Source organism: Dipodomys ordii, unplaced genomic scaffold (genome assembly GCF_000151885.1).
Source record: "Dipodomys ordii isolate 6190 unplaced genomic scaffold, Dord_2.0 Scaffold12, whole genome shotgun sequence".
In the NCBI taxonomy this organism is placed as follows: domain Eukaryota; kingdom Metazoa; phylum Chordata; class Mammalia; order Rodentia; family Heteromyidae; genus Dipodomys; species Dipodomys ordii.
The window spans coordinates 19,801,482-19,828,893 of NW_012267228.1; the positions used below are offsets into that span (position 1 = coordinate 19,801,482).

The following is a 27,412-nucleotide window of genomic DNA, read 5'->3' on the forward strand; positions in this document are numbered from 1 at the left end:
AAGGATTGGGATTGGGGGGGAGGGGGGAGGCTGGGAAGGGATGTGAAGGGTAAACAAAAGGAGGAGGCTGCAATGCTTGGTAAGAAATGTACGCAATATCCTGCCCATGTAATTGTAACTCCTCTGTACAGTATGTTCACAAATAAAATAAAATAAAATTAAAAAAAAATTGCTTTCAGTGTGAATTCTGTGTCAAAAAGTACTTGGTACATAGTGATATTGCATAAGAAGTGCAGTGATGGAGGTGGATTAATGGATAAATGGATGGATAATTTGGCCTCCGAATTTGAATAGGAAACACTGATGTGAAATTTTAAAATGCTTCACTAAATCCTTCCTTATGCAGAAATTACCAGTACCCACACACTTGATTTTTTTTGTTTCCAACCTTTGAAAAATCCTTCCTTTCTCTCTCTCAACCTTACCAGCCAGTGTTCCAGATGCATGCCTTCCTTCTTTCCCATCTTCACCCAAAGTCCAGCTCTCACAGTAGAGTAAGTTATCCATGGAAGATTGGGAGAGGGGAAACATTAGCATATGAATGACTGGAAAATGATATTTAGCTTTTAGAAAAAGTTTGGTTCTCAGGATCAAATTGAGAGTGGTTTTCGCAATCTTCCTTCATTTGTAATTAGTGTATGTCAGGGAAAGCAGAGGCTCACAGTAGCTCAATAGCTATGTTCATATAAACATATAAGATGATGCTGATCAAAATGAACTCCAAGATATGGGGAAAAATACTAGTGAAACTTACCCTAAGCCTTTCAAATTTGAAATTTAGCAGAGTTTACTTTCAAAGTCCTCCTAAAAAAATATCTACACGAAATCCCAACTTTCCTTTAAGGAGATACTTGTTTCTTCATGTACCCCTTAGTTCTTGGATGGAGTACCCAAAGACAAACAAGACAGCAAATTATTCTAATAACAATTCATCTGATGGAAATACACCAACAACCCTATTATTTAGGAGACATACTGTCTATGGGAAATGGCCAGCATCAAACCAGAAACTAAGATATTGATTAGTGGCTAACATAAAACCGGTTCTAATATCTTGTTTGTATTTTATAAAATCAAAGAGGCAAGCTTTTAAAAAATGGTCTCTGAGATGCAAAGACTTGGCACATGCAGTCCTTGGATCACCTGCCATCTTGGTTTTGCATCCTGACTTACGTGAGATGCTATGATTCACTCCACCTGCAGTCTGGCCCATCACGTCTTAGGCATATCCTATTTCCCAGGGGTAGTTCACATTCCAGCTCTTTGTGCCTTTCTAGCAGAATTTAGCTCTTTCCAAAAGATTTGTTCTTCACAGGTCCTCTTCTGTTTCTGCTCCTGAATTCTTGGCTGCCCCTGCTGGGTGTCAAATAAGTCAGTGTCTCTTCTCTCCTGCTCTGTCAGTGACCCAGAAGGCTGCTTGAACATGATCTTTCCTCCCTGTGCTTCTACACCCAACCTCAAAGTTGGTCATCACTAGAAGGAGGTTGGTGTAGAACTGAGTAGCATCCAAACAGGACCATGTAAAAAAGTGCATGTCCTGACATGGCCTCAATTCCTCCTCCTACTGCTCAACATGCATTGCTCTTGTGTTTGGCAGCTACCAACTCAGCCACAGAAGGGCTGGTGCCTTTTTTTTTGTTTGTGAGCCCTCAGGGCAGAAGGCACTAATTAGAGAGAATGTGGAGTCTGCCCTGGGACAAACCTCCTGGTTATGTTTTATGTGAATTCTGTGTGGTATACTCTTATGCTCCCTCTCCATGGTAAAATGGACTTCCTGACATGCCAAGTTGGTTATCTATCTCAAGTTGCATCCACAGAACCTGCCAGAGCTGTAGATTAGGAAACAGACTGGAACCTAATAAGCATTGATCCAGCCGATTTGTACCTGACTGTTTCCCTGCTGCTGGATTCAAAAAGAATTCAAGACTTCGCAGTTGTGTGATAATTTTTCTTGAAGTTTCAACTTTAATCCTTCCTGGTCACAAGTGGACATGGTAATGAAGAGGAGGTATGGAGAGAGGAGAAAGGTCAGAAATATGGTCAGATTTCCAGTGGTGGTCTTGAAGTAGATCACAAGAACCAACTATTAAATTTTAATGAGTTCTGACAGCCATATAATGGTCATACTGGTTGCTCAGAATTAGGGGAATCACTAAATCAGGGAATCCCCTCAGAGATCCAGTTCTTAAACCTTTCTTTGTACATCTGAGTAATTTAAAATCAATAGTTTATTGTTCATTTTCAGAGATGATAATTAGCTGCTTTTGTCTTCAGAGATAATACATTTTAAAATTAGAAAACACTGTGGAGAGTAAAGTACTATGAACTCTAGATGTGAAGGGCTGGGGTAACCATGTACTCCAGCCTTTGGTACAAGGATGAAACTCTTTTCTATAAGAAAATACTCTCACCAAGTGCCCATGGCTCACACCTGTAATCCTAGCTACTCAGGGGCTGAGATCTGAGAATTGCAGTTCAAAGCCAGCCCGGGCAGGAAACTCTGTGAGACTCTTATCTCCAATAAACCACCAGAAAACCAGAAGTGGCACTGTGGATCAAGTGGTAGAGCACTTGCCTTGAGCTGAAGAGCTCAGGGACAGCACCCAGACCCAGAGTTCAAGCCCCACGACTGACAAAAAAAGAAAAAAGAAAGAAAATACTCTCAAAGATAACAAATTACATCAAATGGTAATCTAACATTTTTTAGAGTTCCAAGTAATAGAAAGGCATTTTCCATAGCCCATTAATCTGCCTGTTTTCCTATACCTTCAACTTAGTCCTTCTTTAGTCTTCTAGGATGTTATGTGTCTGCCTACGTGCGCACGTACGTAGAGCCACCATCACCAGGCTAAGACTACATTTTAAAGTCAATTTTCTACATTACATGTTGAAGCTGTAGAATATTCAATGCATGCTAAAGAGACTTAGAACTGTCTTTGGTGGTCTAATAAAAATACACCATAGTTCAGTTTATTCAGCAAACATTTCTCATAATGGTTCTCCATTTTGTACATCAGAAATGTTTCTAGGGGCTGAGGGTATCATTCAGTGATGGAGCACTTGCTTAGCACAAATAAGGCCCTGGTCCAGTAACTTAGTGGCATAAAAAGTTCTCTCAACTTGTTTATAACAGACTGACATTCTGAGTGAGCAGGTCTGTGGCAAGGCCATAAGTATGGATATTCTGTACAAGGTTTATGGTCCTGTTGATGTAATGTAGATATCAGAGTGCCTGCTTTGAATGCATACTGTAACAAATAGACAAATCAGGGCCTGAAGGAGTCCAGAGAGAAGCAAGTAAGATTCAGGTTCAGAATCATCAGAGAGAAGTATCTTTTTATAGAGAAATAAGGCTCGATCAAATGAAAGTGAAGGGAGAAAACTAGTGAAATGCTTTTAAATGGCATGAAGAGCAACAAAAACAACAGCAAGAACGTGAAGTGAGGCCATCATTAACCCAACTATAAGACCAATGTTCCAGACACAGTGGGAAGAGTTTATTGTGTCCTAATCACAAACCAGTATTACAGGGCAAAAAGGAGGCTTCCTGAAGGTGATTTCAGTATGTTCTAGAACACACTTAGAAGCATTTGACAATACAAGAAGTGATCTCTGCTTGTTCATGGATGAGACCAGTGATGTCATTCAACTTGAAGGAAGTTCCTTCTCCCTCCACTGTTCCCACCCTTAGCCCTTTCCAGGCTTCCAACAGGAGCCAAAGTATTGTCAGATACAGAAAGTTAATTATATCACTGATGTCTTTTAAGGTGTTATTAATATAAAATCATGGTGGGGGAGAATTGCAGCACTGATGAATATTATTGCAATAAGCCAGAATTCATTTGGGAGTACAGAAAGATTTCTGAACCTCTACTCAAATGTCCTGTTGTCATGTGACATTAGATGCGGGAGTTCAATCACTCATGGCTTTTTACTTTTTCCTGCTTTGGGATTTCGGGAGAAGCTTGGGTAATGAGAATTTCCTTCATTTGTTAAAGAATTTTTTGTTGTTGTTGTTGAACCCTGGGGCTGGGCGCTGTCCCTCAGATTTTGAGCTCAAGGTGAGCTCTCTACCACTTGAGACACAGTGCCACTTCAGGTTTTCTGGTGGTTAATTGGAGATGAGTCTCATGACTTTTTTTTTCTTTTCTTTTCTTTCTTTTTTTTTTTGGCCAAGTCTGGCTTTAAACCTCAATCCTCAGATTTCATCCTCCTGAGTAGCTAGGATTTCAGGTGTAAGCCACTGGTGCCAGGCTTAAGAATTTTTAAGTTCATAGACAGTTGAGCAGAGCTAGGTGTGGTGGCGGCTCATGCTTATAATGCTAGCTACTTGACAAGCAGAGATTAGAACTGTAATTCCAACACAGCCTGGGAAAAAGGTTTTCGAGGTCTCATCTCACCCACTAGCTGAGTGAGGAGCTTCGTACCTGTCATCCCAGCTGTGTACAAAGCATTGAACAGAAGGATTGCAGTCTAGACTGGTACCTGTACAAAAATGCAAGACTTTATTTTAAAAAGTAAAACAAAATGGACTGTGGTTATGGCTCAAGAGAAAGTCAGTACCTTCCTACCAGAGCATAAATCTCTGAGATCAGATCTAGTATAGGTAAAAAAAAAAAAAAGTGCAGAGTTTCTGGGTGCTTGTGGCTCATACCTATAATCTTAACTACTCAGGAGGCTGAGAATTAAGGATCATGATTCAAAGCTAGCTGGACAAGAAGATCTCTGAGACATATATCTCCAGTGAACTGCTCAGAAAAAGCCAGAAGTGGTGCTGTAGCTTGAGTGGTAGAGCATTATTCTTGAGAAAAAGAGTCTTAGGGCTGGAGCCTGGGCTCTGAGTTCAAGCCTTAAGAGCAGCGCGCACACACACGCACACGCACACGCACGCACACACACACACACACACACACACACACACACACACACACATGGTACAGAGCTGCCATATACTGTGTGCCCACCCAGCACATTTTCCCCTCTATTTAACATCTTCTTTTAGTGTGATATGTTTGTTACAATTGATAAGCCAATATCCATCCCCTGTTATTAACTGAAAGTCATAGCTTGCACTTATGGACATTAGCACTAGTGCCTTTTGTATTTCTGTTTCAGAATGCTTTCAAACATGTCTCCATTTCACCTCTCTGCCTTTCTGGCCCCTGAATCAAGATTGCTACACAAATCAGTCAAGATCTCCCCAATCGTTCATATCCCATACAGCCTGAAATGACCGCTGGCTGGTTGTACCTTTTGTCGTTGTTCATGACTGGCAGGACAAGGTTTTATCTAAATCAGTTTCAGTGAAGCTCATGGTCTCTGTGTGAGGTGTTGCATGAAAGAACCTTGTATAGCTTGTGCAGAAAGCATTCAGGCTTTTCCACCTTTCTCTCTGGAATTAATTGCTACTGATAAGCTCACTATTAAACCTCCTAAGACCCAAGATTGTGCTTAGTGATTACTGATTTCATATGTTGCTGGGCTGTACTTTTTAATCTTGGCTTCAGTTAAATGGAACTATCTGCTATTTCATTTCCAGTCCTTGTGAATTTGATTTTGGATGACCCTGTTGTACCTGCTCCCTCCAAGAACTGCCTCTCATCCTTTTTGAGCCAGCAGGCTTTAGGTTATAAATCAACAAAAGGAATTCTTAATGTGATCTCCAAATAGGATCCACATTGTCTCTTCTCTCCTTTGTGGATCTATCCTGGGATGGTGTTCTCGTGCCTCCTCTTACCTTCCCACCCTCCGTCCTCTTCTTCTAGCTGTTCTTGCCTCTGTTCTGTTGAGGACCTTCCTCTCCTTAGATAACACAGCGTGCATAAACACAGCCCTACCAGGGCTCATTTCTGTGTACTGTGTACTGTTGTACTGTGTTCTGTATAAAAATTACTTCAGTGGCTTCCCTGAATTAAATCCTAATATTTTATTTGGAATGCAAGGCCTTGCTTATTCTTGTCTCGATTCTGTTCTGCAAGATCATCCCCTTCCCACTTTTTCTAACTACCTTGCAACATTCCTATGTGGACAGAGGGCCTCAAATTATAGTCCACATAACTCTAAGGGATGCAAAGCCATTTTCCTGATATTAAAATGTTACTCGTTATCCCTTCACTGTGTTGTCATTTGCAATGATGAAGCCAAACTAATGATGAGGAAAAGTGCTTGGTGCCCTAGCAGCAAACCATGGAAGTGGTCTTTCTGTTTCTCCTGGCCACACTGTCACTGCATTAATGCTGCCATCAACTCCGAACCTGTTCTTTGATGAAACAGTAGGAATTATTTTATTTACTAACTCCTGAACTTGAGCAAACACTTTTTTGATCTCTTGCAGAGTAAAACACCCACTTAAAAAACATAACAAAAAAAACAAGGGTTACCTCATCGACAGGTACTTGTGTGATCAAGTTGCCACGTAAATTGTCTTAGTTCTTTTTTCTTTTTTTGTAGTTCACACACACATGTGTGTATATGTGGTGTGTGTGTGTGTGCATGTATGTACCAGTACCAGACCTTGAAATTGGCCCAGTGCTTTCTCTCACAACAGGCACCCTACCTCTTGAGCCACAATTTGAGTTGAGCTTTCTTGCAGACATTTCCGTCTGAGCTGGCTTTTGTGATCCTCAGATCTCAAGTTCTGGACCAGCTAGAATTACAGGCATGAGGCAACAGCACTAAGCTTAAGGTGCAGTCTTTGTAAAAGAAGAACAGACAGGCAAATAAGATTTTAAATATTAAGTGAAGTAAGCCAGGCCCAAAGAAACATAGGTCCCATGGTTTCCCTTATTTGCAATATCTAGTATATGTATGAGTCAAGCGGAAAAGGTCAGATAATGTGATGTTAGGAAAATGAACCCTTAGATATGTATTTTAATGCTTTTTTATTTCATGCATTTGTTTCTAACGCATTTATAAGATTATCTCTTTGTTGCTTTGTATGTCCCTCCCCCACAGTATAACCCCTGCTTTCACTATATTTGATGTCAGTATAACTTGTGGAGGAGATGGGGAAAAACAAGTCGTTTAAGGATACAGGTGGACCTGTTGCAACAATGAGAAGTACAAGGTCATGTCGAAAATGAGCTTTACAATGTTGGTGGGGGGGGGGAGGGATTGGGTGGTGGGGAGGTAAGGGGGAGGTAGGGAAGGGATGTGAAGGGTAAACAAAGGAGGAGGCTGCAATGCTTGATAAGAAATGTATGCATTATCCTGCCCATGTAATTGTAACCCCTCTGTACAGTATGTTCACAAAAAATTAAATTAAATTAAAAAAAGACTTTACTTGATTTACAAATGAATTTAGATATTTCATAGATGTTTGCTAGAAAACGAATTAAAGGAGACTCTTACTTTACAAAGATCAGTGAATCCAAAAAAAAAAGATCAGTGAATCATTTGTTTTTGTCAGTGTTATCATGTGAGATTCTTATTATCAACCTCAACTGGGCAGTTTCCTGATAATTTCATTTATCACCTAGATACACTAAGCAATGTGCTATTTCTGCATATCATACATATAACAAAATTTGTCAACACTTAAAATACTTACATAATTCAATAAATCCATATTTTTATATGACCAAAACATGATTGTTTTAAAACTAGCATGAATTAAGCATTCCTTTAAAAAGCCAGATAGAACAATGGATTTTAAGGTAATAAATGAAAAAGTTTATTGTAGTGATTTCCAGTTTTATATTGCTTCCAACTTTTAACTTAAAAAAAGCATCCTTGGAGCTTTCTTTTAGTATGAGAAGAGACAATCCACATTTATCTGAAAAGGCTATTAAAATATTCTTCTCTGTAGGAGACCAGATTTTTTCCCCATATACCTGAACCAAAACAACATTTCCCAACAGATTGAATCCAGAATCAGAAACCAGAATCCAACTGTCCTCTATGATTTCTAAAAGAGATTTGCTATGAAATTTGGCCGGTCTTTTCACTATTCTTTCATTTGGGAAAATACTGCTTTTTTAATAAATGTATCTTATTTCATTAAATGCAATAAATTTATCAGTGTGATTTTATTCGTGAATTGATTAACCCCTTCTACACTAATTTCAATATTTACTATAGTAGATACCAACATAATTTGCATAAATAGAAACCCTTTAGTCCTCTGCAATAGTTAAGATTATAAAGAGCCAGGATATAGAATTTTGAATGCATAATTGTTGAGAATGGTATGTTATATTAAGGATTAATGAAGACTTCCAGTCTAAAACTCCATATTGTAACACATAGAAAAGAACTGAAATGAATATCACCTGGGTACCTCCAAAGCGGAAAAAGACATTCTTATTTGTGAAAGACCATGGTGATTGGGTTCAAGGAAGAACTCTTATCTCAGTAAATGCTCTGGAGGTAGGACCAAAGGAGAAAGGTGGACCTTCTACCTCTTTGCTTTCATCCCTTTCCTCCTTACAGCCCAACTTCAATCCAGCCATTAGCCCTCATTCATTCTCTGGATTCTTATTTTTTACTGTTTCATCCTTCCTCTGTTAGCTAATTGAGACTCCTGCCTTAATCCAATCTACATTCTGCTTCCAAGGTCACTTCCTTTTAGGTCCTAGAAATCTGTAGTAGTATCATGTGGCTGTCTTAGGTCCTTTAAATTTTTCTTTCCTGCCAAAATTGATCTTCAGCAATAACGTGACTAACAGGCATTTTTGTTTTTTAAATAATTTGGAAATTCAGAAATAATTTTTTAGAATACAAATACCATAAAGATCTTCAGCTGCTACCCTAAATTTTTTTAAAAAATGAATTTTTATATGTAGTATGCTTAACTTTTGTTCCTAAAGGATCACTTCCTGGGCTGGGAATGTAGCTTAGTGGTAGGGTGTGTGCTTACATACATAAAGATGTGGGTTTAATCCCCAACTCCGAAACAAATGAACAAACAAAAAGCACCCACTAAAATGTAGCAGGAGTAGTCAAGTGATTTCATAGATACTGTTACTGAGAAATATTTGCTTTTTTAAAAAGTAGATAATTTGAGATATTCTGTATAAGTAAATTGTGTCATTGGCCTGTGGGGAGGGCAAACTAATAAAGATAGTACTTGAAAGGCTAAAGGTTACAAAGTCATGGTACAAAGGACAGGCCAACATTACATAGACTTAGACTTGTATAACTCTATGCAACTTACTTGCATACTTTTTGCTCCTTCAACTTTTCCTTATTTCTGGAATTATTCATATTTTTTCATCATAAAATCTGAAATTAATTTTTTTCCTACAAGCCAAATCAACACAACTCTATGTTTTGTGACAGTGGTAGGGCTTAAACTCAGGGCCTGGGTGCTGTCCCTGAGCTTTTTTTGCTCAAGGTTAGCATTTACCAGTTGCTTTTTATTTTATTTTATTTTATTTTTGTTTTTCTTTTATTGGTAATTAATTGGAGATAAGAGTCTCACAGAGCTATTTGCCCTAGCTGACTTTAAACTATGATTCTCAGATCTTAGCCTCTTGAGTAGCTATAAGAGTAGGCCACAGGCACAACTCTTTTTAAAGTATATTTTTCAAACTGGGAGAAAGTGAGGGAAGGGATGACATTGTCCAAAAAGAAATGTACTCTTTAAATGACTTATGTAGCTGTAACCTTTTTATACATCATCTTCATAATTACAATTTAATGAACCTTTTTTTGTCTGACATGGGTCTTGAACTCTGGGCCTGGACATTGTCCCTGAGCTCTTCAGCTCAAGGCAAATGCACTACTATTTGAGCCACAGCTCTACAATAATAACAATTTAAAAAATCTTTTCCAGATATTATATAAATGTATCTGCTTATAAAAGGTTTGAGTAATTTTATGTAACTACATATTTGATTAAGGTGATACAATTTCTAAATTTCCTAGATGAGAGATTTCATTTATAGCAGGAAAAATTTTAATCTGGTAGGGAGAAGAGATTTTTTTGTTAATAAAATTAATGGTCTATTGCAAATTTTTAATACTTTTAAGGAAAGAAAATTAAATATTGCCCTAATCTCTCTAAATTAATATGACTTTTAAAACACTATTGCTTTGACATTTTTTGCCATTTTTTATCATGAATGGTTTTTAAATCCTTTTATTCTAAATTATATTTCTTTTGAAAAGCAAAAATATAACTTGTACTATCAGATAGTACACTGGTGTATATTATATGTTTGGGGAGAGGAGTATTTCACCTGTATGTATAATTGGAGCATCTATTACAGCAAAAGCCTCCCTCTCAAGAATGCTCAGAATGCCAATGTATTACAAAAAATTCTTTTAGAGTAAGCGTGGCTTCTTTCTTCCTTTCTAATAGAGTTGCCCTGAGCCAGGAGGGGTTCTAACCAGCTGCCAGTTTAATGAATATGCTCACTTTGATGACTAGAGAAACTTACCTGTACTCATTAGGATACAATGTAACTGCAAGTAAAACCCAGTAATATGAACAAGTAGGAAGTGACTCTTCACTCACATCATGAGATTAACCAACCTCTGTTCAGCTATGCAGACATGCAAGGACCTTTGTCTGTATATTGTTCTTTGCCTTTCCTTCATAGCCATGAAGATAGATACCTTGGCTCTAGACAATACATTTGTATCCTCAGCAGAGAAAGGGGGCAGGAGAAAGCAAAAGGTTGCATCTCCAAGTATGCTCCTTTTTTGAGGACTCCATGTGCTCCTACAAGTTCTTGCTAGTTGTCTATCACCTCTACTTTGCAAGGAACACTGGGAAAGTAATTAACTTTGAGGTCTCTAAAATCAGAAGGCCAGGGAGGAAGGGGTTAAAGAATGTTACATTTGCCAGGCATCACTGGCTCACATCTGTAATCCCAGGTACTCAGTTGGCTGAGATCTGAGGATCACAGTTCAAAGCCAGCCTAGGTACGAAGAATCTGTGAAACTCTTATCTCCAATTACAAAAGACGAAACAAAACAAAGCAGAAATAGAGCAGAGCCTTGAGAAAAAGAAGTTCAGGGACAGTGGTCGGGCCCTAAGTTCATGCTCAGGACTGGAGAAAAAATACTACTACATTCATGTAACTTCAGAAGGTTCTGGGGAAAAAAAGTATTGAAAGAAGATAAAAGATGAATGAAAGGAAAAAAGAAATACTAAGTAACAACCATACTACTTTCAATATTGTTTTTTATGCCAATTTATGAGTCTCACATATATTATCAAATCTGGTTCTCAGAGAAACCCTGTAAGGAGGTAACTGTCCTCTGTTTCCAGAGCATAAAACCAGTGAACTGCTGGCCTAAGCTCGTCAAGTAGAGCCAAGGTTCCTTCTGGGCCTGCTTGGTTTCTGCACTGCCTCTTCTGAGGCCATTGCTTAGAAGATGTGGTTTTCCTCTTACTGTAGATCCATTCTACACTCCTCCCAAGTTCTGCGATCAATTACCAATGGCTTCAAAGGTAGTGGGACTGTTCAGACATTAATTAATGAGGGAAACTGAACTGAAGACGCTTGAACAGTTCTTGTGAAAACTGTGTGGCAGTGAGGACCTTTGACCCTCTTAGATTTTCTGCTCTTGGAACACATTACTGCAATTCTGAATTCTGCCCTGGGTGTGTAAGTGACCGCTCTCCATATTAAAAATGCTGCTAGATGGACTTCTATGTTGGAGGTTTTCACTCTGTAATCCGCTCATGGAGACCAATTTGCTTATTTAGAGTGGTACTGTCACTGTGAGATACTCTGGGCCAATTATTTCAGTTTGTTCTTGCAAGGTCACTTTCTGGGCTTAATGCTATCTAGGTCAGTTAACTTCTACCCAGAGATAAACACTAACCTATATTTTGACTCTTGGATTGTTTTAATGAGTGTCTAAATTAGATTTTTATTCACTCATGCATGTGGCAAAGAATGCTTGGCAGTCAAAGATGGATACGTGATCTCTGAATTGAGAGCTGAGGTTGTACTTTGGTAATTTTAGATCTCCACAGCCGGGTCTACATTAAGCACCCAGTAAGTTTATATAGTTGTCAAACAAATACTTGTTTAGAGCCCATTATATGCCACAAACTAGAAGTAAAGCAGTGGAGAAAGCAGATGTGGTTCTTAGAGTTGTGTAACTGGTTCTTGGGATGAAAAAGAAGCAACAGTTTTCAAATAAAGAACACCCAAGTGTCCATTCATGAGGAAATGGATAAAATATGCTCTAATCAGAGCTAGAGAACTACTCAGTAATTCCAGTGAGTAAGCTTTTGCTACACCTAGCCTCATGGGTGGATCTCATAATGTCTTACCCCACAGTTGCCACATGAAGAAATAGGCAAAACTGATCCATTATGATATGAGTGATCACTGTCAGAATGGAGCAATCAATGACTGGGGACATTAGAAGCTTCCTGGGTTTGAGTAGTGTTCTTTCTTTTGATTTGGGAATTGGTTGCATAGAGCTGGGTGTAATCCAGCTCTATGTAACTATGTACTCAGGAGGCTGAGATCTGAGGATCGTGGTTCAAAGCCAGCTCATCAGGATTTGATCCTTTGACTCCTAGATTCTCTGCCTTTGAGAGCTAGCCTGTAAACCAATAACTTGGTTAGCATAATAGCACACACTACCTGGGGCCTCTGGAAGAAACCCATGGACTGAATTTTAGATGATGTATAGGAAATTTCCTACAGGCAGGCATTCCCCAGGGAGCAGTGTGTGCAGATCTCAGGATGCGAATTAATCACCACAGCAGCTAGCATGTGCAGAGCATTCCTCCTGTGCCAGCTTTTGCACTGTTTAGCTCTCCCACTTAATCCTTATAACAATTCCATGAAATCAGTATTGGCCTGACTGTGCAACTGAAAGCAATGAAGGGTAGGCAGATTCATCTTTGTCCAGTGAGATACAACTGGAAAGCGGACTAAATAAACACTATTCATGCTTCATTGCAAGAGGGGAAATAGAGAATGTTGACTAGCTGGTAGCACTGTGTAGAAAGAAGTTTGGTTTGTCATGCAAGTTCTGCCCCAACTCTCCTGGGGCTGGGAACTGGATGTGCCCAGGGAGGTGTGTATTGTTTCACGATATATGTTGTCTGAATTGGACTGAAATATATGTTGGTGAAGATCCTGTTTTGGAAGATTTGCATACTGTAGTCTTTCTCTGTGAAATCCTAAAGCATGACTTTGGTGAGTTCTTCTGTACGCTTTATCCTCTCCAAACCACAGGGTGCCCCTGAACACCAGCCCTGATTCCCTTAGCTTTCCCTTTCCCTGACCCCGACCATTAGGATCCAGGGTAGAGTGTGTTGTGTTGATGACTGAGGCTCAGACTCACAGCTAGGTAGATGTCAATATTTGTGAATAAAAGAGCACTGTTATTTCTGTAATGAAAGGTCAGGAAGATAATGAATTTGGTGTGGGGTCAACAATCAGGTCTTCATCGTTTCCATAGTACCTGCATAATTTTATTGTAGTTCTTAAGCATGTAAGACAGAAGTACAGTTTATCATTTTTTCAACCCAGACTACCTCCCACCAAAACTCACAGGGGTGGGATTCTGAGCATGAACTTCTCAGATGCTCTGATTAGTATTATACTGTATGAATATGTAACTTTGGTTATACCTAGCCTAGCTTGCTTAAGAGAAATTCAAATTATGGTGTCATTTTTTTTAAAGCAAAACAAGTTCAGTTCAAATAGTTTCTAGCACATACAAAAGAACCATGATCTTTCTCTTCAACTCTACTTATACTAATATACTTGGATCTGAACAGGAGAGCTTAAGTGAAGTGAGGTGTGTTTTAGTTCTGAGCTCAAGGTTTGTACTATCCAGTACAGTGGTTACCGGCCACAGGTGGCTATTGAACATTTCACTGTGATCGCTCTGAACTGAGATGTGTTATGAGGATAAAACAGGCCAGATTTCTAAGACACAGCATTAAAAATGGGGGAAAAAATCTCATGAATAGTTTAATGATCACATGTTAAAACTGTTCCTAATTGGGACATATTAGATTAAATAAAACATATTAACATTTAGTTCACTGCTTTAGCTTTTTAAACTGTGGCTAGTAGACAATTTACACCTATAAATATGGTCAACATTGAAAAATGGTCCTCCTGAAAACATAACAAGTATGAATCTCATAAATACTTAAACAGATTTATCTGCTTCTTACTCCACTATTCTCCCAATTCTCCCAAACTTTATTAAACTTTATAACTTTATTAAAGCATACCAATAGCCCTGTGTGTTCATTTTGGAACCTCTGGGAGTTCATTGATGGATGATTGGATAGTTGGTTGGTTGGCTTGCTAGTGCTTGATTGGTTGGTTTTGCTTCCTGAGTCAAAACTCAGAACCATCTTGAGTCTCCTGAAACTTTATTTTTTAGGTAAATCCAATAGTAAAGGCACTTTAAATGTGTACAGAAACTCATAATTTTGATTGTTGAGAAAATTTTCTATTGTAGTTGCATATAGCATGATATTTTAAAACATGTGTGCATCATAGAATGGTTAAAATAGATGATTAATAAAACCTCACCCCATTTAACATTTTTGTGGTGAGAACACTTCTGTTTTTTTTAAGAATACATGATGTCATCATTAACTATAGCTGCCATTCTGTACAGTAAGTCAGAAACTCACATTTTTAAAGACTTCATAATGTGTTATTGAATAGCTATAACTACCCTGAGGCAGCGAATAATTAGAATGATCACTGTCTCCCAAGTCAGAAAACAAAAGATTAGCTAGAATTTATTTAAGTCCAGCCCAATCCCAGAAATACGTTCAACTCTCTGGTCAGCCTAGCATATAAGTAGCTCTATCAGACAACATAGGGACTAATAGAACTGGTGCTAGAATGTTGTTCTCTATTGGAAAAATTCTTCTCAATACAACATTCCATTATTAATTTTGAAATGTAACACTGTACAAATTGTAATCCTTCAAGAAATATAATTTGTTACCTTTTCAAAACCCAGTTGTACCTGACATTTTCATTCAAAAACTGATGTAAACTAGAACTGCTTAAAGGCTATAAAAATACTATCGAATTTTTCATATACTTCATTTACTCATTTAGCCAGGACCAACTAACTGCCTACCACATATAAGGCACTAAGTTAAGTTCAAGGAAATCAAGGAAATACAGATCAGCTTACCAATTACATTTCAGCTAAAAAGTGGTTAAAATATGTATTGAGGGGTCAGATCACATATCAGGAAGCTTTATCCCTAGGCCAGGGGTTGGAAAAGGTTTCAGAAGTTAGTGCTACTCGTGTTCAAGGGTCCTTGGACGTGGCCAGACAAGGGTGGCTCAGGAGAACAGATAGGAATCTCTCAGGAATGTTTTTCTAAGAGGGAAAGAAAGCTGGGATGGATAAAGCAGGGCATTGCATACAACCTGTTTCTTATACTACTTCCTGGAAGTGTAACGCGTACGCAGGTATCACCTTTGAATATAACCAAACTACTAGATATTGCCCAACTACTAGGTATTTCAGACCAGTAAAAGGGACTTGCACATTGAAGTATTTGCTAGGAAATGTTTAAGATCCGTGTCTTCTAAATTATTTTAGTTAAAAGAAGTGCAACATGCTTTGTAGCATGTGCCATTTTCCATGGTGTAAGTATTCCCAGCTTGGCTGATATCCAGTTGCCAGTGAGACATCATGGAATGTGGAGCTGGGAGGAGGAGGGAGGTGGCATCTCACTCTGTGTCATTTCCATTTTACCAATGATACAAGTGACCCCAAATACACGATTAAAATATGACGGAATAGCCAAAGGGGCAATGGAACTTGCATATATCAAACACATCATGTTTGCCTGTAATAGGTGTAACTATGACTTACGTTGTTTTTTAAGGATAACTGGCTCACAACATTGTGCCTGTTGACAATTCTCACCCACCAGTGGGCCAGCATCATCAGTGTAACATAACCACTACCCTGTAGAGAAAATACCCTCATTTCTCCTCTCTCTTGGTTTCTTGCAGATCAGCAAACAGCAACTTCAGACAGTCAAGGACCGGTTTCAGGCTTTCCTCAATGGGGAGACTCAGATTGTGGCTGATGAAGCCTTTATGAATGCTGTCCAGAGCTACTACGAGGTGAGTCATCTTCAGAGCAATGCCAGGAAGAATGATGAATGGTGAAACAAGTATAAGGCAAAACAATTAAATTTTGTTTTGCCCTATGGGATTATTTCACTGATTTATTCCCTCCCTTCTTCCTGTCTTTCTTTCGAACTTTTTTCCTTTCTTCCTCTTTTTTCCCTCCCTCTATCACTTCCTTTCTTCTCAACTGTTTTTTAGTTATTAGATAGAAAATTATTTCAAAATAAATATGTTGATGCCCCTGTTTCAATAATCATATGGTTGGTCTGACCATTGGCTTGACCTAATCAATAGATTTCAATGTTAATTGATGCCTTGGTGAATAAGGCCTGATTCAGTGGGACTTAACCTTCTCATTTAACATAGTTGACCCTCTCTTTCATGGGTAGAGTGGAGCATAGTTGCAATTAGCTCTTATGAAAATATTACTGATTGGTTTGCTAAGTATCATTTGATAGTAAACAACCTTTTTTATGTTTGTTGATTCCGACCAGATACTCTTTTGACATATGGTTTCCTTAATGGAACTTCAAAATGAGGCTATTTTAGAAGCTGTGGTCACTCTTATACTTGTCCCAATTTAAATCTTAAAATTTTACAGATAACATCCAGTATTGCCAATGACCTTCGATCTTGCTATGTTATCTGCCGTGATGATACTTTTCATTTGGACTTTGTGGGGATTTGGAATCATAATGAGACCTGGCAATGAAGAATTTGAGTGTATCTAACTAAGATTTTGTATAGAAACTTCCTGAGAGTGAGATCAATGTTTCTTTTACAAATTCTGAAAGCCAGTGGGAGAGTAATGAGAGAACCCTTGTCAAAACAGGCAGACCCTTATCGTGTTTAGTGTCATTCACTGGAGTTTATAAATTTGTACATTACAAATCTTAATTAGGAAGCTCATTTGACTAATGACATAAATTAAAAGAAAGTGTCATTTCTATCTATTAATTAAATTTGAAAATTAATAGTTATCAACATGCTAATGAGTCTCTGGAAATTCCAAGATCCATAGTGATTCAGATATTTTCCTCTATACTATCTAGTTCATGTGAAAAACCTTCTTTTGGCCTGGTGAGAATCCAGACATTGAGAAATTGCTGAATATTTAATGTTAGGATTTGAGTAACACAGGAAAGAATGTGAGGGATTAATGATCTAACTGCTGTCTTCATTAGTAAAGCTTTAGAGAGTCTTTAGATTCACTTTTCCGGGGAAGGCTAATCCTTTAAAGCAGAAGTCCATGAATCAGGATTAGTACTTGGTTTGGCAGAGCTCCAAGCTGATTGTGCCTCCCTTTCTCCCTCTTATTCTGGGGCTGTGGAGAAACCAGCACCTCCTCCTCTACCAAACCCAGGGATCCATGTGCACATCTGTCAGCCTCTGTTTTAACCAGAACTGTTCGGATTGCTAGCAACAGACTCGAAGTTTAATCTAGCATCAACCTAAAAAGACTTAGAGTCCAAGGGTTGACCTGGTTTCTGTCAGGTCTAGATCCAAAGTCTCTAGAGATGCCTATATTCTGGCATCTTCCTTCCATCCTTCTGCTGTGCCCTTCTCTGTATTTCCTGGACATGGAGAAATCTAGGTACATCCTACCAGTTTAGCAACCCCAGGAACAAACAAAATAGCTGTTTTCCAAGAGTCCCAGCAAAGACCCACCAATGAACAGTGACTTGCTTGCATTGGCATAAGTCCTAGGTAACTTTTTGAGCAGCTCACCATAGATAAGTTGAAACAGTCTGATTTCAGACTCAGCCCCTACAAGTATTGGAGTGAAGTCCAATGGCTTCCTGATGAGAAATTGGGTTGTTTTTTCTGGAAGAAGGTATGTTCTGCAGATGAAACAGAAAGATATCCTCCTTACGTTTATTTTTTTCTCTCCCTTCCCAAGCTGTCTTTTTTTTTCTTTTTTTGGTCATGGGGCTTGAACCCTGGGCCTGGGCACTGTCCCTCAGCTCTTCAGCTCAAGGCCAGTGCTCTACCACTTGAGCCACAGCACCACTTCTGGTTTTCTGGTGGTTTTATTGGAGATAAGGGTTTCACAGACTTTCTTGCCTTGGCTGGCTTTGAACCATAATCCTCAGATGTCAGCCTCCTGAGTAGCTAGGATTATAGGTGTAAGCCACCAGCGCCTGGCCCAACCTGTCTTTCTTTTTACCTCCCCCCCCCAACTCTTATCATCTTTCACCTTCATGTTCCAGTTTACCAACAGCAGTAACCCAACAACCACAAAAAATAGTCTAATTTTTTCCTCAGGAAGTTTTGAGATTACTGTATAAGAAGAACTGTTTTGAGCATTGGCTTAGATTTGCTAAGGCAGCGGTTCACCAACATGTCATAGCAATAAAAAGTTGCTTTGCAGGAATGAAAGGAATGGGGAGGCACACAACTTTTCCCATATCTGCGTCTATTTGACCAAATCTGAACTAGGCTGATCATCATTAACAAGAAGCTGGCGTAGCCTGGGCCCGGAGATGGGATGGGACAGGGGAGATCAAGTTTTGCCATACTCTCAAAAACGTACAGGTTTATTTTGTTCTTTCCCGGTAGCCCTGATGGTCAGAGAGGATCAGGCGGGCTGCAGATTAATCCTTTAATCTCTCCAGCTCTAACTGTGAGGCCTGGGGGCTGGGGTGAATGCTGGCAGGGCCGGCCTAGCCACTTCTTCCTGTTTGCACATCCTCAGTCCCCTTGTGGGGCCTGTCAGGTTCTCAGCTACTTTAAGACAAAAGTCTCCATCCTCACCCTCACCTCCATACCTCCCTGCTTAATTTGGTTTCTTCTTCGAAGACAAGCCTGGGCATCATGGCAAAGAGATGGATGGGTAAGTCATACAAATCTCAGATACTGCTCAGAGGAAATCTGGAGGGATTTAGTGGGATATAGGAATGTGGATTGTGGTGGAAGACTACAAAAATTTATTTTAGGATGCCACAGCTGGCATCTGCCTTCAGCCGATGAAGCAGCTATGATTGATTTGGTTTGGGAGGATTTAAGTGGCTTAGCCAGTCTTTAACAAAGGCTTGGTTGATTTCTGTCACACCTGCTTTGAACGTTATTTCAGAGAGACTCCTTTAGAAACTGACTGTGGTTAAATTCAGTCCCAATAGTAATAACAACAGCAAAAACTACTGTGGTTGTTGCTTTGTTGTTTTGTTAAAGGAAATAGCTAAACTTCAGAAAATATGGAAGTCAGGGCAGTTTATTACAGGAATCTAGTAGCTGACTAAATGTGAAAGATCTTAACATATCTTACTAACCTAACAATCACAGGGCCCTTCACATTATAGCATCCATAGGAAGGCACAGATAATGGGCATCCTGCCATTGGTATGCATATACTCGAACACATTATTTCCATACCACCTTACTCTGATTCCAGACCTAGACCCCAGAAGGATATTCTAATTGGTGAAGCTCAAATCCCAGCCCACTCCTTGTTTGAAGAAGGCCAAGGCCCTGTGATTGACAGTCCCATGAAACTATGTTCTGGAGAGAGGGTTCTTGGAGGAAAGATTGAGATGCTGTCATCAGGAGAGGAAGGATAGTTAGCAGGTAAAAACTTGCACAAAAAGTGCTATGCTGATTCTCTGTGGTAGACCTTTTTTTGTTCATCTCAAAAAAGGTCTGTCAAGCTATTCCAGCTATTTTTCTAAAATAAAGCAATTATTCCAGAACTACTGTAATGACTCAGTGACCTGGAAGCAGATTTCCCCATAGGTGAAGAGTAGTAATCTATTGTAAAGGGATTATTATTTTGAGGAAAGCCAGGCAAAGAGGAAGCCAAGGTCAGAGGAATGAAAGATGAGTCCAACTCTGTTGTGCACTAACTGTGGGACACTGGCCCAAATCTAAGCCTCAGTTTCTTCATCTGCCACAGAGAGAGAGAGAGAGAGAGAGAGAGAGAGAGAGAGAGAGAGAGAGAGCCTGGAAAGATCCATTGTAAATGTATTAATCTTATAAGGAAAGAAAGATCCTGGTCTACACAGAAATAATAGAACACAAATGGAAGTTGATTTAGTCCACTTCCTAGTTTGGGGGCCTGGAAAAATGTCGGGGAGGGAAAAGTTAGAAGCAGTGGGAAGTGTATAGAAAGACAAAGGGAGCTGCTTTTTCTCAAGGGCATAGCCCCAGATCTACTCCTGATATTTGCCTCAGGAGACTTTGTGTTTTTGATAAGGAGAATCTATAAGGCCAAAGGTGCATTTTATTTTAGAAATTGACATTTATCTTGTCTTAAGACAATGGAAAAATACAAAATTTCCCATTTAGAGAGGTGTTTCATATCATTGTGAAAGTAAAATATATCAATTGTACAAGTAAATCTATGGAGAAAAATCTTTAAATAGCTAAGGATGGGATTACTTATAATCCCTTCTATTTAGACAAACTCGATCAAATTTTGGTGTATATGTTTCCAGGTACTTGAAATCTCAGACTCCAGCTCTTGCTTGGCTTTTTCCACCAAGGGCTGGGACTGAGCTACTTGTTCCATGCTTCCATTTCCAGCTTTTTGCTGGCTAAGTGGAGATAAGAGTCTCTAGGACTTTCCCACCTTGAACTCAGATCTCAACTTCCTGAGTAGCTAGGATTACAGGTATGAGCCACCAGCACCTTGCCTCCAGGCTTTTAAAAATATATCCATATTTGATTCCTATGGACTAAGACATTGCAACAAATATTATTATTTCATTTCTTTTATTCAACACAATTGTTTTCATTTTCCTTTCTCTTCAGAAATCGTACATATGACATACTTTTGCCAGCGAATGTCTTCTTGCTGATAATCTTCTCAGGCTAGGGGCATGTGCCTATCCCTCAATCCTACCTTACCCTTACTGCTGAAGGGCCTAGTGTAGTGGTATATCTTGAACAACATATTTTTGGTGATCCTGGGGTTTGAATGCAGGGCCTTATACTTGCTAGGTAAGCACTCTACTACTTGAGCTATACTTCTGGCCAATTTTGCTTTTAGATTTTTTTGAATAGGATCTCGTGTTTTTGTCTTGGCTGGCCTAGACTATAATCCTTCTATTTATGTTTCCTGTACAGCTGAGTTGATATGCATCACCACCTACACTCACCTTATTGATTGGCACGAGGCCTTAGTAACTTTTTTTCTGGGTTGGCCTTGAACCCCAATTCTTCTGATCTCAACTTCCCAAGTAGTTAGAATTACATGTGTGTGCCAGCATGGCTAGCCCATCTTTGATGCTAAAGAAAAAAATCTTTCATTTTTTTCCTATTAAAATAACAGTTATTGGGCTGGGAAGGTGGCTCAGTGGTAGAGCGCTTGCCTTGCATGCATGAGGCCCTGGGTTCAATTCCCCAGCACCACATAAGCAAAAAGGAAAAAAGCCAGAAGTGGCGCTGTGGCTCAAGTGGTAGAGCGCTAGCCTTGAGCTGAAGAGCTGAGGGACAACTCCCAGGCCCAGAGTTCAGGCCCATGACCGGACCCCAAAAAATAAATAAAATAAAATAACAGTTATTTTAATATTTCTTCTGTTGTAGGTGAAATGCTGACTAGTTAGAAGCATAATCTCTCTGGATCCTCACCCAAATTCCAGGAGCTCAGGTTGCTATGATCCCCATATTAAAGGCAAGAAATTTAAAATCTAGGGAAGATTTAAGTCCTTTGCTCAGGTGACAGAACTATTAAGTAGAAGAGCTCAGTTTACCCAAGTGATGTGTTACCAGTCTCTGCTCCTGAGTACAGGATGACTTATGTGCCACTCATTGATGGCAGGTTGGCACCTTTCCACCCCAAAAGTAAAAAATTGCTTTCTTGGACCATCCCCCCCCACCCTTGTGCATGGCCACCAAGACCCAGTGTGCCTGTGTGGTTTGTAATGTAATTGGAGCCTGCCCAGCTGTGGCAAAGGAGGGAAAGACTGATGAATGAGGTCGAGTGGCTGGCTTGACTGCCCTTCGCTCCCCATATTTATTTGTTTATCTTCCGTCTCTCATTACGACCTGTCTGGAAGTTGGCGGAGGAGTGGGGAGGATTTATGGGATGTGCTTGCACAGAACTGTGCCTGAGGTTGAAGTCTCGAGACACAGCCACCATACATAAAAACAAAACAACAACAAAACCCCCACAGAAACAACTAAAAAACCCACATAGAGCTCCTCACATAAATAATTTCCAAAGGCTCTTTAAGGACACACGAGCCTATCAGTACTTAGGTTTGGGTTCATGACTATGTAAGTCTGACGCAGATCCCCCCTCGCTTCCTGTCAGACCGAGAACCAAGACAGATGATGTACCTGGGAAATTAGTTTCCTGCTGCCACCTTCTCTCCTCCTGGCTGTCTTGCCTCCTTTGGGCATTTCATTTTTCACATCTCCTCAGTCCCTAACCTCCTCCCTCCACATTCTTGATATCTCACCCATCACCTCCCTTTCTGAGACCTGAAAGTCATATCTTTCCATAGCACTGATGGATCCCTTCCTTTTTAAGTCTTTTCAGTTTTGTCCTCTTCAGACAAGGCACGTGGCTTCACCTCCTGGGACAGCGGAGGGGAGGAAGGTTGATAGAAGTTAAGGGATTACTCAGGTCACCTCTCGAGGATCACCAAATATGTACTGAGTAGCTACAAGTGTGTATTAGGGACTATGGGAAACAGGTGATGTATCCAAGATTCATAGGTCAGTAATGGACACCAACGGGGGCCAGGCTGTCAATATCCTTATTCCTTGCTCTTTGTGATTAGGTCTTATAGAAAGTCTAGCATAAGTTGTTTGTTCTGAGAGACCCTAGAAATACCATTATCTCCTTTATCACCTTGTCCCATCCAGACCGGACATATTATTCAATAGATTCTTTGTTTTATCATTTATGCAGTCGTTCAACAAATATTTACTAAGTGTCAACACTCTCTTAGGCATGAAGAAGACATCAGAAAAGACCCTCACAACCCTGTCTTGCTGGAAATTATAGTAGGGTGAGAAATTCAGATATTGCCATTTGGTATAATAATAATAATGATAATAATATGGCAGATGGTATCTAGGAAGGGCTTTGAGTGAAGTAAATGGAGTGAAAGGACCTTATACCTGGATTTGCTCATGTGTGTGGAATGCTGGCATAGGCAACTGTGGAGCAAAGTCTAATTCTGTTGTTGATTGACTGGTTCCAAGTCACCTTTGATGTTCATTAGAGCTGCAAATAATCAGTCAACATTCTTGTATCGAGCCTACCACCACTGCTCATCTGTCCTTTTATAAGAACTGCTCAACTGTTCTCCTTGCCAGTTCCTTTGACGCCATCCAGTGGTGGGCCAGTGTTCCAGTTTGAAGCCTGTTGTGGCTTGCCAGTGGTGTTAAAATGCAGGCTTCATGCCTCCACCCCTGCCCTGGGCTATCTCCTGTGTATCTTATGTCATCACTCCACACTAGTGTCTCCATGTTCCCTCAGACACTTGGGTGATGGTGGGGAGATCTTTACACACATTGCTCCTTTTCTCTGAAATGTGTCCCTGCTCTCTGGTCATCTGTCCACGTTTCATATATCATCCCGAAAGTGTATTTTCCTTCAGGAAGATTTTCCTCACATATGTTGGCATAGGTTTCTGGCATAGACTTCCTTTGATGGTATCTGTTCTCATGTGTCATTATTTTGCACGGGATTAAGATGATGTAGGTGGTATTCCACAAGGGCTGAATTTGTGCTTTCCTTCCATTGTTCCCTGGACACCTAATGAGGGATGTTCCACTTAGAAGGTGCACTAACAAAGGATGGATGGTAAAAAACAAAACAACAAAAAAAAAACCCAAAACTAGGGACATTGCAGCTAGAAGAGAGAACTGGGGATTCCGTGAAGGAAGGTGACTTACCTCTGGCTATCTCGATGACTGGGTGATAGAAGTGCTGTGGAATTATGGTTTGCAACTCCTGACATGATACAGCCTGACCTTTCTAGAGGCTTCTCAATTTGCTTCAGAATGTGTGTTAGTTGAAATCTAGGCTAGACGCTGAGATTCCTAATGTATTAGTTAGATGGAGAAATGTTCCAAATGAAGATGTACTAGCTCATTAAAATCCCTAAGATCTGATGGGGGGGGGTCCCAGGGCGGGGCTGCCCCCTGGGACTTTTACTGAGCACCAGTTTTCAGGCATGGGACCAAGCCAATGTCCTTACTCTGTGAAACAAATGTTCAGCATTCCTTTTTTAATGATTTCCTGAAGTCCCCTACCAATGAGGGCTAACTTTTGAATAACTCTCCACCCTCGGTAAAGCTCTGTGGAAAAGAATGAGGTAATGCCATGCCGGTCCCCAACAATGCCACCCAATGGCCAACAAAGCCATTTTCTCATATCTGGAAGGGTCAGGAATATGGCTCTGCCTCCTGAGGGATATTTATGCACCTTCTGAAGTGTGGCCAGGACCTAGCTCAACAATGTCAGTTGTTCCTTGTCTCTGAATAACACACAGCAGCTCCACTGCCTTGTCTTACACACCAGAACCATGTAGTCTGTGTGAGCTTGCGAGCAGGGGCAGTGGAACAAAGGAATATGCTCTCGCTTGAAGGTAGCCCAGGACTCACACAGTTCCACCCACTGCCAAGAATTCTCCATCAGGAGGGAGCAAAGGATAGCAAAGAACCAGACTGAAGCAAAAAGACTGTATGTTTGTGGTCATACAGATTCAGATAGAGTAAGTGGTTTCCCTCCCCTGAAGTCTTGATTTTTGCATCTACAAAGTAGATCAGATTATAACATCCATGCTCATTGTGAACTCACGTGTAGAGTGCCATGTGGTACTGAAGAAATATGGGGAACAAGAAACAGTCCTTACCCTTGAGAGTTTACATTTCAGGAAAGGAAATAATTAAACACATTCACCTCATATGTTTAATTCTAAGTATGATAAGGATCCATGTAGAAAAAAGATGTGAGGCCAATACTGGTTAGCACTGAAGTTCTGTGTGCTAGACATCATGTCAAGTACTTTACATAATAATAGTAATAATCATCTTAACAATCTTCAGCAATAACAACATCAACTATATGGTGTTTTATGGGCCAAGAACTAAATGTTTTTCACACAATAACTCATTGAATGTTCATTTTAAAATCTACATAGGGGGTACTATTACTCAATTTTTTTAGAGAACACTAAAGTCAAAGAAGTTAGATTACCAGTATTCACAAAGCCAGTATGTGAGAAAAAAAACCTAAGACTGAGCCCAGAGTCACCGGCTTGCCTTTCAGGATACCTTTGGCTCATCCAGTCCTCGCAATCGCCTGGCAAATACAGGGGCTTTTCCTCCTCTGTAGTTTCATTTTCTCCAGTTTCATTTACTTGGAGTCAAAGGCAGTCTGAAACATGGAAAATGCCACAGCAAAAGAGTTCACATGTTTTAAACCATGGTTTTATAGTGCATTGTTTTAGGAGTTCTCTTTTTATTACTGGTGTTGTTGATAATCCCTTACCAGGCCCAATTTCTAAATTAAACTTTAGTACATGCATAGGAAAGAACATTGCCTATATAGAGTTCAGAGGAATCTGCAGTTTAGGTGTATGTAGCCACTGTGGGTCTTGGGGTATATCCCCCTTCAGCCAAGGGGGAACTAACTTCTAGTCTATTGTTACTCATGTTTTATAGATTTGGACACAAACAAAGTGTATGTCTTGTCTGAGTTCTCGTGGACAGCAGGTGGGTGGGAACAGACCCACACTGGTGTCTTCTATGTGAGACCCAGGATATAACCCAAGAAACCAAACTGGCACCCTGTGCGTGGCTGACTCCGACTTTCTCCTCCCGCTTCTTGCTCAGGTGTTCTTGAAGAGTGACCGTGTGGCCCGCATGGTGCAGAGTGGGGGCTGTTCGGCCAATGACTCACGCGAGGTCTTCAAGAAGCACATTGAGAAGAGGGTACGCAGCTTGCCCGAGATTGATGGCCTGAGCAAGGAGACCGTGCTGAGCTCCTGGATGGCCAAGTTTGATGCCATCTACCGTGGGGAAGAGGACCCCAGGAAGCAGCAGGCCCGGATGACAGCCAGCGCAGCCTCTGAGCTAATTCTGAGCAAAGAGCAACTCTACGAGATGTTCCAGAACATTCTTGGGATCAAAAAGTTCGAACATCAGCTCTTGTACAATGCCTGTCAGGTAAGAACTCCCTCCTCTGGGCTCAGGGCTATGGGTCAGCAAAATCGAGTTACAGCTTTTGTGGACCACTTTGTTCATTAGAATATGTTAAAAATCATATTCAATGACAGTATTTGGTTAAAAGTGGATCATAATCTTGATGACTAAGCTTGTTGTGCTTAAGAGGCAAGTCAGCCCACTGAGTAAGGCCAAGCTTCCTTGTGTCAAAATGCTAAAAGTCCAAGTAATGATTTATGTTTAAAGGAATCATCTGCCTTAATGTAGGTAGTATTTATAGACACTGGTAACTCATGCCTATAGCTACCAGCTGAGCTGTCTGCTGGTAGCTTATAGCCTTTGAGCTACTCAAGAGACTAAGATCTGGAGGATTGTTGTTTTGCACCTGCCCAGGCAAACACGTCTGAGAGATTCCATCTCCAGTTAACCAACAAAAAGCCAGACTGGATGGCACACCAGCCATGACCAAGCAAACTGAGCAAGCTTGAGATCCTGAGTCCAATCAATCCCAGAACCCACAGTAACAATTACAAAAAATAAGTGGTATGTATCAGTTGGGAAGTTTGTCCTTCTTCAGCTGAGGTGACACCTGGTCATCCAGCGTGATTATTTATAATAAAAAAGCCTGTGCAGGCCTGAGTGTCTTCATAGCCCTGTGAGCCATGTGATGACTATCCAACTATGCTGGAGAGGACAAACTCAGGCTCTGCAAGTGTCCCCCCTAGACGGGCCTGAATTTCCCTGAATGGTAGAATAGGGCTCCTGTGTGATCTTGAACTTGACTTCCTGTATAATCTTACCATTCACCCAGCAAACATCTGTTTTATCTGCTTTGTAAGACTGAAAATTTTTAGTGAGTGTCAGCGAGGAGCATTTTGTAGATGCAGGTTCTCAGTCCTATCCCTAGGAGACCATCCCTCTACATTTTAAACAAGGATTTCCCTTCCTGGTAACGTTATTGCCTATATCCTTCCAAAAACTGTTAGAGAAACAGATGAGCTCTAGGTTCCTAGGCCAACTCCCCGCTGAAGGCAGATTAAGACACTTCAGTTTACTATGAGTTAGTTATGAGTTGTTCTTTGCTTGGGTCAGATAGATCTAAGAAAATTCTAGCATGACCTCTAACTGGCTTTGTGGCCTTGGGATCTGGTTAACCTCCCTACATCAGCTTGCAGTTATAATTAAATATTGATTGAGTCATGTGGTAGAAGACTTCCATAAGATTGAGGAAGAAGAAAGTT

The 27,412-nt window shown here is 40.2% G+C and overlaps 1 protein-coding gene across 7 annotated transcripts in view; it reads left to right on the forward strand.

The window, feature by feature from the left end:
• The window catches only part of Cadps (Ca++-dependent secretion activator), a 451,304-nt gene that overhangs the window by 90,785 nt on the left and 333,107 nt on the right, over window positions 1–27,412 (forward strand). For all 7 annotated transcript variants that reach the window (XM_013010381.1, XM_013010385.1, XM_013010383.1 and 4 more), the window contains exons 2-3: window positions 15,933–16,046; window positions 25,842–26,174. In XM_013010381.1, the coding sequence (XP_012865835.1) occupies window positions 15,933–16,046; window positions 25,842–26,174 (447 nt within the window). The remainder of the gene's footprint in view (window positions 1–15,932; window positions 16,047–25,841; window positions 26,175–27,412) is intronic.